This window comes from Rhineura floridana, chromosome 17 (assembly GCF_030035675.1).
Source record: "Rhineura floridana isolate rRhiFlo1 chromosome 17, rRhiFlo1.hap2, whole genome shotgun sequence".
NCBI lineage: Eukaryota > Metazoa > Chordata > Lepidosauria > Squamata > Rhineuridae > Rhineura > Rhineura floridana.
The window spans coordinates 15,285,733-15,301,864 of NC_084496.1; the positions used below are offsets into that span (position 1 = coordinate 15,285,733).

The 16,132-nt window shown below is 39.5% G+C and overlaps 2 protein-coding genes across 3 annotated transcripts in view; both read left to right on the plus strand.

The window, feature by feature from the left end:
- METTL9 (methyltransferase 9, His-X-His N1(pi)-histidine) overlaps positions 1–762 on the plus strand; it is a 37,333-nt gene extending 36,571 nt beyond the window's left edge. The window contains exon 5 of one of the 2 annotated variants that reach the window (XM_061599322.1): positions 33–762. In XM_061599322.1, the coding sequence (XP_061455306.1) occupies positions 33–235 (203 nt within the window). In that variant the 3' untranslated portion in view covers positions 236–762. Of the gene's footprint in view, positions 1–29 lie in introns of both variants that reach the window. The other variant, XM_061599323.1, reaches the window with a different exon arrangement.
- Positions 763–5,780: 5,018 nt separating this feature from the next.
- OTOA (otoancorin) overlaps positions 5,781–16,132 on the plus strand; it is a 92,903-nt gene continuing 82,551 nt past the window's right edge. The window contains exons 1-5 of the mRNA XM_061600305.1: positions 5,781–6,190; positions 12,492–12,588; positions 15,830–15,858; positions 15,961–15,991; positions 16,085–16,112. Of these exons, the coding sequence (XP_061456289.1) occupies positions 12,507–12,588; positions 15,830–15,858; positions 15,961–15,991; positions 16,085–16,112 (170 nt within the window). The 5' untranslated portion in view covers positions 5,781–6,190; positions 12,492–12,506. The remainder of the gene's footprint in view (positions 6,191–12,491; positions 12,589–15,829; positions 15,859–15,960; positions 15,992–16,084; positions 16,113–16,132) is intronic.

Below are 16,132 nucleotides of genomic sequence, written 5' to 3' on the forward strand. Positions count from 1 at the left end.
TAACTAACAAACCCCATGTGCTCTCTCAGTAGGTGGCAAGTGGGATAAACCTTCTGAAGTTTTGGAAATCAAAGGACAAACGTGGGAGGAACAGGTGAACAGCCTGCCAGAGGTTTTCAGGAAAGCTGGCTTTGCCATAGAGGCATTCACAAGACTACCATACTTATGTGAAGGTGATATGTATAATGACTACTATGTCTTAGATGATGCTGTCTTCGTCCTCAAGCCAGTGTAAATGTGTCTTCTGAGTCAAACCCAAGAAGCACCCTGTGAATGAAGCATTTTGATTTTGGGGTGGGGGGTGGGTTTTTATTAATTACAGGATGGGAGGAAAAAATGTGATTATCCATTCTAAACCAACATCATGTATGACGTCTAAAGGTAAAATACTAATTTCTTTGTAGTATGTTTTTTGGGGGAAAGCAATTTTTTTTTAAAAGAACAGAACTCTTCTGTTGATGATTTCTTGAACCCCCACAATGCACCTGCAATCCAACAATAAATTGAAGATATTTTTATACCTAACTGTGGGTAAGGATTATAGTCCAGCCGTAGCCAGGATGCTACATAAACTGACCCAGTGCAGCTGGTTTTCAAGGGCATCAGAAGAGAATACTGGCAATAAAGTTATCCATCCAGTATAAAAGCTGGATTGATTATCAAGTGTTGGGATGGATTTTCTTCCATGTTGATGAAGTTATTTTATCTGTTGGTCTTCAGCACATGTTTTTAATCATGCTAATAAAACTTTTTTTGAAATGACTCTTGTATCTAATCTTCATTTCTGTAAATGGAGTCCTGTTTAGTCTTAGATACGTGCATATAAACATATGAAACTGCCTTGTGGTCCATCTAATTCAGAAACAAAAGGGAACAGCACCAAACAAAGGGCAGGAAAGAGAGACAAGCGCTGATGGTAGATGAAATGTATGACTCATTTTACAAGCATTTAGAAGCCATAATAAAAAATTTAAAATGTCATTATATTATATCCTTAAACTTTGACATAATACTGACACCTTAAAAAACTGTACTGTGTGACTCAAAAGGGACAGAATCTTGTGCTAGCCGTGGCAAAACAGCTTCAACATAACACTCTCAACCCCTCCCCAGGAAAACAGAAGGAAATGGTGGCCCTGTACTGCCCTGTGAAGATCTGTTTTTCTCTTTACTCTGTCAGGCAATGCACAGTCTCTGAACAGGCCCACACTAAACACAAACTGAACTCAAATGCTGATAGTATCCATAGGGTATGTGTAAATCAGCTCAGCTGTGCAATCACTGTGCTTGCAGATTATACTGGTCCGGCTGATACTTACAGTGACTGACTGGCAAGCACAATGGTTACAGAGAGTCAGCCAAGTTTCATAAAGACCCTGGGTTTTGATATTATTTTAACTCAGAGAAATCCAACTCCTCATTTAACCCTAAAGGTACCAGACTTTTCAAGGAGATGATCCAAAATAACTCCCTCCTGAGTAGTCTGTTATTACCCACAACTCTTTCAATGGCCCAAAATCAAAGAATGGGTGCTCCGTTGGTTAGACATTTTGTTGAGAAACAACACAAGGCAAACGATATGACATTTTATTAATGGACCTCAGCCATAGCCATAGCCATAAATTTCAATGAATCTACAATGGGTCAATGGTAAAATGGGTCGATGGTCAAAGTTAGTGTAATACAACTTAGTGTTTTTGCCCGGCACCTAAAAACAGACAGCAATTGCACCATTGTTGAATTGCAACAGCTTAGGCTGAACTCCCTTAACACATGGGTGGGGAACCGGTAGCCCTCTACTTGTTGTTAGACTTCAACTCCCATCAGCCTAGCCAACATGGCCAATGGTTAGAGATTATGGAAATTGTAGTTCAGCAATCTCTAGAGGGCCACAGATCCCCCACTCTTGCTTTAATAGGAGATACTGAGGACATAATCTGGGCCTCTCTCCAAAGTATAGGTTGTCTCTCCACTTTATACAGAAACAGAGTGTGGGCCAATCTAGCTCAGTAGTATCTATTCTGACAGGCAACAGCTCCCCAAGATGTGATGGAGGTCTTTTCCAGCCCCTCTGGAGATGTCAGGAATTGAACTTGGGATGTTTGTACATGCAAAGCATGTGTCCTGTGACTAACCCTAAGCCATGCCCCCCCCAAATTACCATGCACTGAGAAGTCCATGCTAAAATGCTTATGAATTTTTGTGAGGATTTTTTTTTAAATCACAAACTGATGTGGAGAACTGAATGTAAGATTGGAAAAACGAAACTGAAATTCCTCCATCCAGATGTGCAAAGGGAGGGGGAGTTCCCTATTTCCAGTTGTTTTCCTGATTAAAATGGAAATGGAGACTACCACAAAAAAAGGTAACTGCCATTTTTTCACCAGAATGCCCCAGGACAGCTGCAAAGAGAAGCTGTTGCCAAAGGAAAGCCCTCCTTACCCCCAAGCTGAATGACAAATCACATAATGAAAACTAACCCCATTTGTATCAATCCATTTCCTATAGCAGCCTTTCCCAACCAGTGTGCCTCCAGATGTTGTTGGACCACAATTCCCATCTTTCCTGACCATTGGCAATGCTGGCTGAGGCTGATGGGAGTTGTGGTCCAACAACATCTGGAGGCACACTGGTTGGGAAAGGCTGACCTATAGGATGGGGTTGTATTCCCTCTGAAAGAGCAGGTTCGTAGTCGGGGGGTGCTCCTGGATCCATCTTTGTCGCTAGAGGTCCAGGTGACCTCAGTGGCTAGGAGTGCCTTTTATCAGCTTTGGCTGGTAAGATTGCAGCCTGTGACTATAAGGCCTTGAGCAAGGAAGAAAACAAAAAAGCTACCCACTCACATTGTGATCCTTGCTGTTCCCTTTCCTTATACCTAGATGGCAGTGCATCTCATGTGTTGTGATTTTAGTTCCTTGAAGAATACATTTCTTAAGCAGCGGTAACACAGTTGAAGCTCTGCTCACAGCCGGAGTTTGATTCCAACGAAAGGAGGAAGTCGAATCTCCGGTAAAAGGGGTCGAGGTCCACTCAGCCTTCCATCCATCCGTGGTCGGTAAAATGAGTACCCGGCATACGCTGGGGGGTAAAGAAAGGCCGGGGAAGGAACTGGCAATCCCACCCCATATATACGGTCTGCCTAGTAAACGTCGCAAGACGTCACCCAAAGTGTTGGAAACGACTCGCACTATAAGTGCGGGGACACCTTTACCTTTACCTTTTGCAAACATTGAGAATTCCTTTTACAGCACGCATTCATCTCTCTCAGTGCAGCTGTCATAAAAAAATGGGTGAAGCTTTCTTAAATTGGCCAGGACTCTTCCCTGGGTTTTACACATTTCAACAATTACAAAATAGTTTGAGAAGATTTAAGACTGTTTGTATTGACTGCCACTATCTCTGCATTTGTATTTCAGTTTTGTTATTACCTTTGTGGAACTGAGGTCTCAAATTATATGTGTAAAAACTCCAGGGCTATAGCCACAGGGGTCAGGGCCTGGATTAGAGGTGCAGTGTGCAAAACAGAACATGATTTTGTGATATAGTCTCCATTTCTTTTGACTTTGCCACTGAACACTTCCATTGCTTTTACAAGATTGTGCTGAGGATGACTTTCAAGTTTTTATTAATTTATTTATTATTTGATTTACATCCCGCCCTTCCTCCCAGCAGCAGCCCAGGACGGCAAACAGAAGCACTAAAAACACATAAAAACATCATAAAAACAGACCCTAAAATACACCAAAACAAAACTTTTAAAACATCTTTTTTAAAGCATCTTTTTAAAAGGGTTAAAAAAATATTGTTTTTTTTAAAAAACATATTAAAAAGCAATTCCAACACAGACGCAGACTGGGATAGGTCTCAACTTAAAAGGCTTGTTGAAAGAGGAAAGTCTTCAATAGGCGCCAAAAAGATAACAGATGACGCCTGCCTAATATTTAAGGGGAGGGAATTCCACAGGGTAGGTGCCACCGCACTAAAGGTCCGTCTCCTACGTTGTGTGGAGCGGACCTCCTGATAAGATGGTATCTGCAGAAGGCCCTCACCTGCAGAGCGCAGTGATCGACTGGGTATATAAGGGGCAAGACGGTTGTTCAAGTATCCTGGTCCCAAGCGGTATAGGGCTTTGTACACCAAAACTAGAACCTTGAACTTGGCCCGTTTTTGTAGGTAACAACAGCCACTCAAATGGGAAAGAATTCACAGCAACCTGTGCTCTGCTGGGCTGCCCTATCTTAGGCTGGTAGGAGTTTTGAGCCACATTCACACCATACATTTATTCACGGTTATTCCAATTTAAACAGTCATGGCTTCCCCCAAAGAATCCTGGGAAGTGTAGTTTAGAAGGGTGCTGAGAGTTGTTAGGAGACCCCGATTCTCCTCATAGAGCTACAATTCTTAGAGTTCTCTGAGAAGAGGCGCTGTCTGTTACACCACTCAGGCAAGAAAATCTTCACCCACCTTTCAGTGTTCTGTCGAATAAGGGCAAAGTAAGTGACCACCACTAGGCCCTCATTTAACTTTTTACAAAATTGCATTTTATTTTATTAATATTAGATACAATTAAATCATTTTGAACATATGCACTTATTACCTAATTCTTCTGCCACTGCACTCAGAGTGGTATACAAAACAAACATAAATACATATGTCCAGTCATAAAATACAATAAAACAAACATTTAAATTAAAAGTAGCAGATGGAGACCATAGAATAAAGCAGATTGGAAGCTGAGCTGAGGCAGAGAGACATTCCATTACTAATACTGCTCTATCAGTTGTAAGCCCTCATTTGGATATCTTGTTCAGGTTTCGACATCACATTTGAACATTTGAGAAAAGTTATGGAGATGACAGAATTTTGAAGAGAGTCTGAGGGAACTCAAGATATTCAGTTCATAGGAAATAAATTGATGGGGATTTGCAAGGGATGGGGTGGGGAGATAGAGAAGCTATATATTGACATTTCCCAAATATGGGAGAGATTACCAGAAAGAAAAAGGAGAGGAAAACATTTATTACTAAAAGAGGACTCCATGTGAGATGACATTTTCATGTATCATTCCGCTGAATTTACTCACAAATTGGTGTGCATAGGATTGTTGCAGCCTACCAACACAGTCCTAACATGTCTACTCAGAGGTAAGTCTCATTGAGTTCAGTGGAGATTAGCCCCAGGTATATGGGTATCAATCACAACTGGAGGTATTCAGTTATGCAGTTAATGAAGGGTGTTTAAATAATCCTGTCAAAACCTCTTTGAGATGCAAGGTAGTACAATGATTTCAACATATGTCACATCTTGCATGATAGAACTTTTTTTTTTACAAATATTTAAATATATTTTTGTAATTGTTGTAGTTGTGTGAGATGACACAGTCTATTTGTGAATTCGGTTGTGCCAATAGTTGTCTTTTTTGCAGTTGAGATCCAAACCGAAAAATAAACTTTGATAGTACAGCTTTGTAATGCAAAATACTTGTTAACTAATTTTGTTATGCATCGTTTCAAATAAGTTTATGAGTGTACATTTTTGGTGGCAACTGTTCAAGGGCTTCCTAAGAACCTGATACTGTGGCCAGGACTTCTGGGTTAGCATTGCCCCAAATGTCTCCAACCTTAAAGGGAGAAAGTACTGCTTGAGAATATTCTGTCCCAGGTTGTAGGGCGGTTCTATCCTATCTCTCAGGTTCAGGTGATTGACTGCCTTGCTTGAGAACTACCTGGTCACTGAGCAGCAGAGTGCAAAGGAGCAGCATACAACAGAGTCATGTGAGAGAGAGAGAGAGAATGAGAGAGAGAGTGCATGTGTGCATTCGTGTGTGTAGAAGATTTCACACCAGCTCAAGTCACCAACGTACTTGACACCCACCCCTCTCTCTTCTACCTTTTCCTTCCCCGCTCCTTTCATACCCTCTGGACTGCCTTTCGACATTCACTTCTGTCTTTCTGTATACCTGAACCTCTTTCCCTTTTCCCTTCCCAGTCACCCCATCTGCCTTCATCTTTCAAGGCAGAGAATTGGTGTTTTGTAGCAATCTCTTCTTCCAAAAAAGTAAACCTCTTGGACTAACGGCGGAGCTGGGAAAAATAGCTACTTGCACTCCTCAGAATTTGACCTTCACAAATTTTGCATAGGGTGAATTCGAATTTGAGGTTCGCTTTCTCATTCCACAACCTGTCCACATGTAAGTACGTTTTGATGGGGATGGGGGTCAGTTTCTTATTTGATCATTTTGGGGGTGTATCAGAGATTTGGGAAATAACACTCTCTTTTGTTTTGTCTTTTTGTATGTTTGCAATTATATTACAGCTGGCTACTTGGTTCACTCTTTGCCATTCTTCATTGCTTTGGTTTCTTTCAAAGTTTCCAAAGTAAAACTGGGTGTTGTTTTTTCCCCTCTGATGTTGAACCGTGCAAAAGAAATGGAAGCAAATCTTTCCATTTCCCACCCTTTTAATTTTTATTTTAACATTTCATATTCAAGAATAAGAGACTTCTCAAGCTATTAGGAATCAAATTCTTTCCCACTTGCGTGATAATCATTTGGTGCTCATTTGTCAGGCACAATGGAAACAAAATCTTGGGGGAGAGAGATTAAGAAATCAAGCTAACCTATTTCAAACTGATAACTTCCTTATAAAAATTTATAACACTTAATATAATAAAAATATCTAATTCCTAAAAACAATAAGATACAATAAAATGCAATAAAACTTCCTAAAAACTACATAAAAACAAAACCCAACTGTACTTCCAAAATTGAGCTTCCCCCCCCCGAGATATCTTGTCTTACAAAGGATTTCAGATCACACAGAAATGATGTGTTTATGAAAGAAGTTTTTGCATCTTTTAAATCAGTAATGTTATTTCTGGCATGAAAAAAACCTTGTGATTGTTGACACTGCTGATTTATGAATGTAAGATTTACACAAATTTCTCAGTGTTTATGTTCTCATTTGAAAAGCAAATGTTTGTTTCCTCTCTTGTTGTCTTCATCATGGTCTATCGCAAGGACGAGGGGGCTTCCATTAATGAATGTATTCTCCCTGTCCTCCTGCACAGTTATCCTATGGGTTTTTTTTAACCCTAAACAGCTAGTGTAAAACCTAGGTGTTGTTGGATTCCAACTCCCATTAGCCCCAGCTAATGGTAAAGGATGATGGAAATTGTAGTCCAGCAACATCTAAAGGGCCACAGGTGTGTCTGAGGAGGAAGTGTAGCCTGGCGAGACTCCTGAGGGCCAGATTGAGAGGCCCGGGGGCCATATGTGGTTTCCCACCTCTGCTCTAGAATCAAGAATACTCCACAGGACAGGGAGAAGTGTTGCAACCCACAGCCTAAGTAGCTCAGTACATAGGGTACTCAGTGAATACAGTACTTTACAGCAGCCACTCCTCTATTTGCAGGTGTTCTCTGTTTGAGGGCTGTCCAGCCCAAGCCTGCATTGAAGATAAGCAGCCATAAAAAGGGGGAGAAGGAACCTTCAGAGCTTGGAAAAGTTACTTTTTTGAACTACAACTCCCATCAGCCCAATCCAGTGGCCATGCTGGCTGGGGCTGATGGGAGTTGTAGTTCAAAAAAGTAACTTTTCCAAGCTCTGGAACCTTGCAGTTGCTCAATCACTGCAGACTGACCAGGCACACAAGCTGCTGGGGGTTGTAGTCAACTAAGTCCTACTCAGAGTAGGCCCATTGAAATGAACCTACGTTAGTCATTCCCATTAACTTCAATGGGTCTGCTCTGAGTAGGGCAAGCATTGGATACAATCCTGGGTGTCTTCTTGACTATGATGAAGCAGATTATATTTCTGCTGAAATGATAGTACTGTAATTATTTCTCAGTGTGCGCCTATACATATAAATCTGCAAATTGGTGCCATCTTTTGAGGGTTATGGAAATCTTTTTTTTCAGTCAGTGCATATCGAGCTGCCCTGTCACCATATGGGATAGTGACACACAGTTCTTCCTTTCCAGTGCTAGTCCCAGAATCCCCCAAGTACAAATGTACATGAATGGATGACAGCCATGACTGTATAGCAAAACTGCTTCTACTAAGTGGAGCAAGTCGTCCTCTAGTCTGATCTCTTTGCCTACATTTCCAGTGAAGAAATGAGGCAACTGGCTAGCTTCAGTGCTTCCCCATTCCGCCACCCCAGCTCTGAAAAATTTTGAGACCTCCTTCTCACTTAAAGCAATCACATTAGAGAGATGCTGAGGGTACCTATCTCTCTGTGTCCAGCTTTATCATTCATCATGCCTTCTGGGTATTGTTGAGCACAGTGATGCAGTGTAATGCCAACCGGAGATCAGCGCAAAGGCTTCCATCAGGGCAATGTTTCACATCAACAACCCAGTGATAAGGCTGGGAATTCATTACTGCTGCTGCTTGGAACTCAAAAGCCAAACAAAAGCTTGCAGGAGTTTTACCTCCTTTGTTCAGGATCTGCTATCAAAATAATCACTGAGAAGAAACGTTATAGGTCTTCTGAATACAAGCCAGATTGTGTGCGCTGCTTTTTTTTAAAAAAAACAAACCCTCTGTGTGTTCTGTGATTTGGAACAAGGTCAGAATTTGTTCTTGGATGCACACTTCAGTTTTAAAACAAAATATGAACAAGATTCTAGTCCTTATTGTTGCAAAAGTAAAAAGAAAATAAAGTGTGGTAGTGGGAGCAATGTGTGCCAAAATCTTAGTAGCCAGAGGTGTGGTTTGTTGGTTGGTTGGTTTGTGGCATTTTATGCCTCCACATAACAAAAAGTTTTCTAGATGGCTTACAGGAATAAGAAAACAATTTGAATTTGAGTAAGACATAAAACTATAAAATCAAAAACAACAGAAATGTTACAGAAACAAAACTCATCCTACCCCCAAAATTAAAACAGATTTAAGAACTGATAGACCCAAACTATGTAAGTTATTTAAAAAGCCTGGATAGAAAAAGAAAAAAGCCTGGATGAACCAAACAGACCACAAAAATAGTGTCTGGGAAGCTATTCTATAGCTAGGGTGGCATTACTGAAAAGGTCCTTTCTCTGGTGGTTACTCCAAGCATGGAACATGGAGAAGGGCCTCCAGATAAGATTCAGGTAGTTACATATGGGAGAAGGCAACGTTTCAGGTAATATGGTCCCAAGGATAAGTAGGGTTTCCCATATGACACCCACCCTAAAAGACTCTTAAGAGTCAAGCTACACATTATTTTATGCACACACTTTAAGGCATGTGCCTTCAGCTTCCACTGTCTTGCTATCACAAAATGCAGCCATGGGGGAGGGCCTAATCCAGATCAAGACTGCAGCAGGTGGAGAGGGGGTTTAACCCTTTCTTTTCAGTGCCATGTTCCTATTGAAAATTGTGTGCTTTGCTGCAGAACATACTATTTCCAGCAAATAGTACCATAGGGAATAAATATTTGACCCTGAAGAATTAGCAATTGTGTCAATGGTTTTTTTAAAGAAAGAGTAAATGGAGAACTAGTCCTGATTAGCATCCAGGTGGTGGAGGTAAGGGGATTTAACCCTTTGTCTCTCACTGTGGTCCCAACGGGCACTTTCTTTCTGATGCAAATAACAAGCTTGGAGAGGGTTGAACTGGACTGACTGAGACCACATCAAGAGGCAAAGGGTTAATGCTCCCTAACCCAGATAAGGGGACCTCCGCTTGCTATTTGCTCTAAAATAAAAAATTTAAAATCACTTAATTGCTAATTGCAGAAATGTCATGTTTTGGCCCTAAAAGTTACAACACATGAGCCAAGCTACCCAAAATGGTGAATTGGTACCAAGTGTGCTGAATAAGGTTGAATGTGTTGTTGTTTCGCAAGATCTATACCTCCGTAGCTTGAAAATATATGGTGACCTTGCAGTTATCACTGTCTTATGTGTTTTTTATGATGCTGAATTTGGTGGTTATATTCCATACTCATTTTCTTGCCTCTTGCATAATTATATAGAAGGATTTTTAAAGGAAAGCAGGATTTGGTAGAAGCAGACTGACAGGAAAGGCTGCAATTCCATGCTTGCTTACTTGGAAGTAAGCCTCACTGGACTCGGTAGGACTTGAGTTTGGGGGTGTAGTCATCCAGGGGTGTGGGAGGTGTCATAGGCCCCTTACGTTTTTGGAAGCAGGGTTCCAATGTCTCCAGTGTCCTACGGACCAATCAACATGAAAGGGCAGCATATTAGGTGCTGAGAAGAGTCTTCTGGAAGCTGTAATTGTATTCTTCTTGATGAACCTCAAAAAGGCATACCCTCATCCTGCATTCGTCTCTCATCAGAACTCCGAACAAAGTAAGAGACCGAAAGCTACTTTTACTGAATACTCTTAGAAGGGTGTATAATCTTAGGAGGAGGCCTGGCTGTGAGGAGGCATGGTGTGATTATCATGAAGGGACCCTGCACTTTTGAATTTGCTACTATACTTCTTGATTTAACATGCATAGGATTGCAGGAATACTTGAAGGTTTACCTTACCCTGTATGAGTTCACGTCATCTGCCTCATTCTGCAGAACTGGCAGAAGTGCCATATATATATTAAAAATACAAATCGTATTACAGTAAAACGCAGTTCAACAACATAGAGTAGAAAAATATAAGGGCCATATAATGTTCGTTCTGCACTTGCGTGGAATCAGTGTTTTAGCATGGCAGCACCTAGTCACTGGAACTCCCTGCTTGTCGATACTAGGTAGACATATTTATTGTACTATTTTCAAAACCTGATAAATACCTTTTGGTTTAGGCAAGTCTACCCAGACATGTCATTTTATAATGCACACTTGTTTTTTAAACTCTTGATTTTATCTATATTTTCTTTTCTGATATCTACTTGTTTTTAAAGTCTGGTGATTTTTATCAGTATTTTCTTATGAATATTTTACATTACTTAATGTAAACAGAGGGTTGTTATTTTTATTAAGTGGTGTGTATATATATATATATATATATATATATATATATATATATATATATATATATATATATATATATATATATATATATATAAGGAGTGGCAGAGTCAGTGGAGAAATAGCTTTAACTAATAGTGGCAATGGCAGAGTACAACCAAGTTCATTGTGTGGGAAACTGAATACTTATGAATGACTCACAAATACTGGAGAATTCCCCACGGAGTAGCAGAAAAGGAGTGCAGGTAGCTTTTCAACACAGCACGGATGGATGGGTCTAATAAACCAACCTGTTCCCAAGATCAGATGTTCATAACCTTCAATCACACTATTGTTAATGTTATTTTATGCTGCATGTTACAGTTTTTGAACCTATGCAAAAGAAAATGGTACAACTGTGTTATTTTGTTTTTTTAATTATTATTATTTATTGATAAACTGCCCTGGGTAATGTGGACTTGAAGAGTTGCAAGGGATTTCTTTTATAAGTAAATAATCTGGCTAGCCCACATTTTGAATTTGTATAATGGATGAATCGACTGAAGCTGCAATCCTGTGGGGAGTAGCCCCTTGAAACACGATGAGGCTTTCTTACACGTCAACGTACATAGGATATTGTGCTGTAAACTGGTCATCAGATTTCAACTTTAGTTGCAGCAATGCAAGTACTTATACAAACTGCAGATGCTGTGCCATTTTAGGAGAGACATTCCCTGCTGTGTGAGAGACAAAGCGGCAGCAGTGGCTGGTGCCCATTAGGACTTGTACAGCAGAGGCAGGAAGGCCAACATTAAGTGGAGCTAGAACCAAGGACAAGCAGAGCAACTTACTTGGTTGTAAATAAGAAGGCAAGCAGGTGGGGGCTGGCTGAGGACAGAATGAGGTTGGTGGGGCAGTGCCCTATGTATCCTAATGGACCAGCCTCCACTGGAAAGGGGAGATGCCTTTTCTAATACAAAGGCTGAGCCAAATACTTCAGCCAACACTGGTTGAAGAAAGTCTTGCAGACTTAAAATGGTGTTGAGAAGCAATACCAAAAACAGCAGTATTTCTAGCTTGAGTGAAATGCAAAATGGCTTTGAAACGGACGATTAAATGAGGCAAATTACAGAGAATGCTGAATGAATCTAAAAGAGTGTAATTTACCATGTGAGAGCCAGTGTGGTGTAGTGGTTAAGGTGTTGGACTACGACCTGGGAGACCAGGGTTCAAATCCCCATATAGCCATGAAGCTCACTGGGTGACCACTACCTCTCAGCCTCATGGGGAAAAAAACCCTGTTAATAGGGTTGCCATAAGTCAGAATCGACTTGAAGGCAGTACACAATTTATCATGTGAACATTGGTCCGCAAAAGAACTATGTATGCCCAATGTCTTAAATTCATTACAAGTTTTTGTAAAAAAGCAAACCAAAACCAAACCACACACTTCAAAATTTTACAACCAGACTAGGCAAATTCTGTACAGTGACAAGAAACTGCATAAACTGTGCAGATATTATTTGTTCAAATCCCAAAGCGAGGTAAACTTTCTTTCTCGTTCTCTTTCTTTTATAATCTGGCTACCTCGACTCCAGAAAACAATAGGAGAAATGCTCCCAAGCCTGAGGATATATTTCTTGTTGATGTTAGTGAATTGTACAGAGGCTTTGAGTCATCGGAACATTAGTCAAGGTAAGATTAAATGCTTGTGTGTGTCACAGAACTTATCAGTCTATTAAGAAAGCTACCAATAGTAAAGTGGAAATTCGGTAATTTTGAGGAAAAAGAAGTAATCAGATTCTACATTGTTTCTGTCTGAAAATTAATAAAACTTTTTAAAAAGACTTTATCAGATTCCCTATTAAAATAATGGCAGTACAATCTTATACATGTCTACTGAGAAATAGTAGTGCCAGTAAACTTAGGGGGCAGGTGCTGGGGGCAGAAAGTAGTAGCCAGGTATTTTGAAGGGCAGCGCTGTTCTGCACTCCCCAAGGTAGCGTGTTGCCCTCAGCTGTGATGGAGTATGCTGTCTTGTGATCATTACTGAAGTAAGATTCAACTCTGGCCACATCCATGCCATACATGAAAAGTACTATGATACCACTCTGAACAGTCATGACTTCCCCCATCTAACATCTCCACACTAGGCTCCCTTCTTCCTAAGATGGCCTTCTGGTGACTGGCCTGGCCTGCGGGCACTTAAACCCTTCTTTCCAGAACCAAGTCGGCTAGCTTGAATGTTCCTTATCCAGGCTCCCTAAGCAGGTGAGAAGGAATGATCCTGTCACTTCAGGTGGACCTCAGAACACCTTTAGCTAAGATTTCTATCTTAATTTCCAATCAGATAATTTTTTTTTGTTTGAATGGTATGCTCTAAGCATCTGTGGTTGATGCTTAATGTATTATGCTTAATGACATCACTAGGATCCACCCCATGACATCACTAGGGCCCACCCCTGTGATGTTACTAGGCCCCACTCCCATGGCATCACTACGGCACGCCCTTTAAATCTCAGGGTTTGGGATGCTTCTGACCTGGCAACCCTAATGGGAGGGAAAAGGAATGCCATAACCACTTTTGGAACAGGCTCATCCACTGCTGCCATGCGGCCCCTGACAGATTACCCTGAGAGAACCCTAATTTAGAAGGCTAAATAGTTTTTTTTTTTTACAATAATTTTTATTCAAATTTTTATAAAACATACAAAACAAAATCATAAAACATTCAAAGACAAAAAACAAAACAAAACAAAAATGATTAAACAAAAAAATAAAATGTTGACTTCCCATATGTCGCAGATCAAATCAGTTATAGGTCTACAATATATAACAATCCTGTCTCTTAAATTATATTATAAAATCACTTTCCTCCAGTAGTTATCTTACTTAATCATCAAATCTCATAAACATTACTTTATTCTTTCCACAAAAAGTCAAAGAGAGGTTTCAATTCTTTAAGAAATATATCTATCAATTTTTCTCCAAATAAACATGTCGATTAATCCATCTCGTTAATAATAATAATAATCTTATTGTCATAACCATAGTCCAAATAAACATATCGATTAATCCATCTCATCAAAATCTGTTAGGTCCAATAATTTCAATAGCCATTATTCCATTATCCCTATTAATTCCATCTTCCATCTTCAATAGTCCTGTTAAGTCCAGTAATTTCAGTGTCCAATCTTCCATTATCAGTATTCCATAATAATCTTGCTGTCTTAGCCATAGTCATATAATAAGAGTCTGATGGGAATTTCCTCTATCCCAAATATTTTCTTGCCATCAATTCTGAATAAGTTGCTGAAATATTGTTGTAAAGTCATATCTCTGTTCTTCTTTTTTACAAAATGCACTGGCTCATCTCTTGAGAGTTTTTCCATTGTCACATGGCTGCAGTTAATTCCATAGATTTTCTCTATATCAGGCTCCATCACGTCATTCCAGTCCAGAAGATTATCCAAGCCATTGATAACTTTATCTCTAATATCTTCATTAATTTCTTCAGAGATAACGTTAAATTCCAAACAGTAGATTTTATTTCTAATATCCATAAACTCCAGATCTTTTTCCAATTCCACATTTGTTCCAATCTCCAGGGCTTGTATCTTCGCTTTATTTTTTCTTTTCTCATCTCTGATCTCATTCTCCTCTCTCACAGGATCCCCTATTTCTTTAAGCTCCTGCGTCATTTTGCTCAGTTCAATTTTCAGCTCCTTACTGCCCTGTCGCAGGGTTTGTTTCGTTATCTCAATCTCATCCATTATTTTCTGAAACATAATTACTTCCAGATTCTCAGCCACTTTCTTGATTGCCATTTTTAAAACCACAAAAACAAAACAAAAATAAAGAAGAACCACTTCTTATTTCAGCAACAATTGGGTTAATATTCCAGGCTTGATGACATCACAGTATAAACAGAGCAGCCTGCCTTATCTCTCTATGTTCAAGAATACAAAACAAATTTAGTTCCCAGCATCAAAACAGTTAGTGGCATCGTGAAGAAGCAGATTCGTCAAAATAAAATAGACCAAAAAGAGAATAGTCCCAGACAATATAATGTTCCTTGGAATAGAAATCCCTCTTCTGTTTATATCTTTAGAATGCACTTCCAGGACAGCTTTTTGCAATAGAAACAGAGATAAGCTGTTAATTTCGTGAATAACAGAGAAGAGTTATAGCTCACCCAGAAGTTCTTTAAAGCTGATTCATTTGACAAATCTCTTTTTGCTGCAACAATTTAAACCAAGTAAAAAAAATAATAGAAAGAAGGGTGCTTGCCTGTTAGTCCGTTTTCTCTTTGAAGAAAAGATAAACGTATCGCATTAATCAGATAGAGCTTGTTCGGAAGTCCGTCCAGCATTGCTGGCTGGACCTTTTCTCATAAATTAATGAAATCCAGTCCTCCCAACAAAAACATGCTTTTGAGGTTGATCTCTACGTTTCTCCCTGCCCGGGAGAAATTTCATCAGTCAAAAAAAAAAAAATGTTCTGACTGATTTATATCTGAATAAGCTTCTTTTGAGGCGGGAGCCCGTCTCAAAAACAGGCACAAGCGAAGTCACCCTTCCCGGAAGTCTCAGAAGGCTAAATAGTATTTAAGAGGTGAGGATAAGCAGGAATTCTTTCCTATTGGGTGTTATTTTTTTCTTGTCCTGTTTTTGTAGAACCTTTTACAAAATTATCTAATTTCTATGGGCTTTCCAAAGCTTTTCTTATATCGTATTATCTTCAAACAACAGCTATTGCTAATAGAAACAATGTTAATTTATGATGCCTTAGTTTCTGTGTTTCTGACAGTGCAATCCTATACCTTTCTACTCAGAAGTAAGCCCCATAGAATTCTATGGGATTTACTCCAACGTAAGCATGGACAAGTGCAGTCTACAGTAGTTTCTATTAACTTTTTTGTACTTTCCCTCCCCAGATCTGCCTCCAGAGGTACAAATAACTGTGGTCAGTATTTTTACCATATTTGATATGTTTAGCCACATTCCATAATTCTTGTATGTTAGTGTGATTGCATGCACTTTGTCTTCTCTCTCTCTTTTTTTAAAGGAAGACATCATAGCTGGAAAGTATCTAAATGGTAAGTGTGCACTAATTTTGTATTTTATTTTTTAAAATCCTCTATATTATACGAAATAAAATACTAACTCTTTGCTATATTTTTCTTCTTTAGCTCTCCTTGATATACTTTATTTTCAAAGGTAACATCTCATTGGTGTTC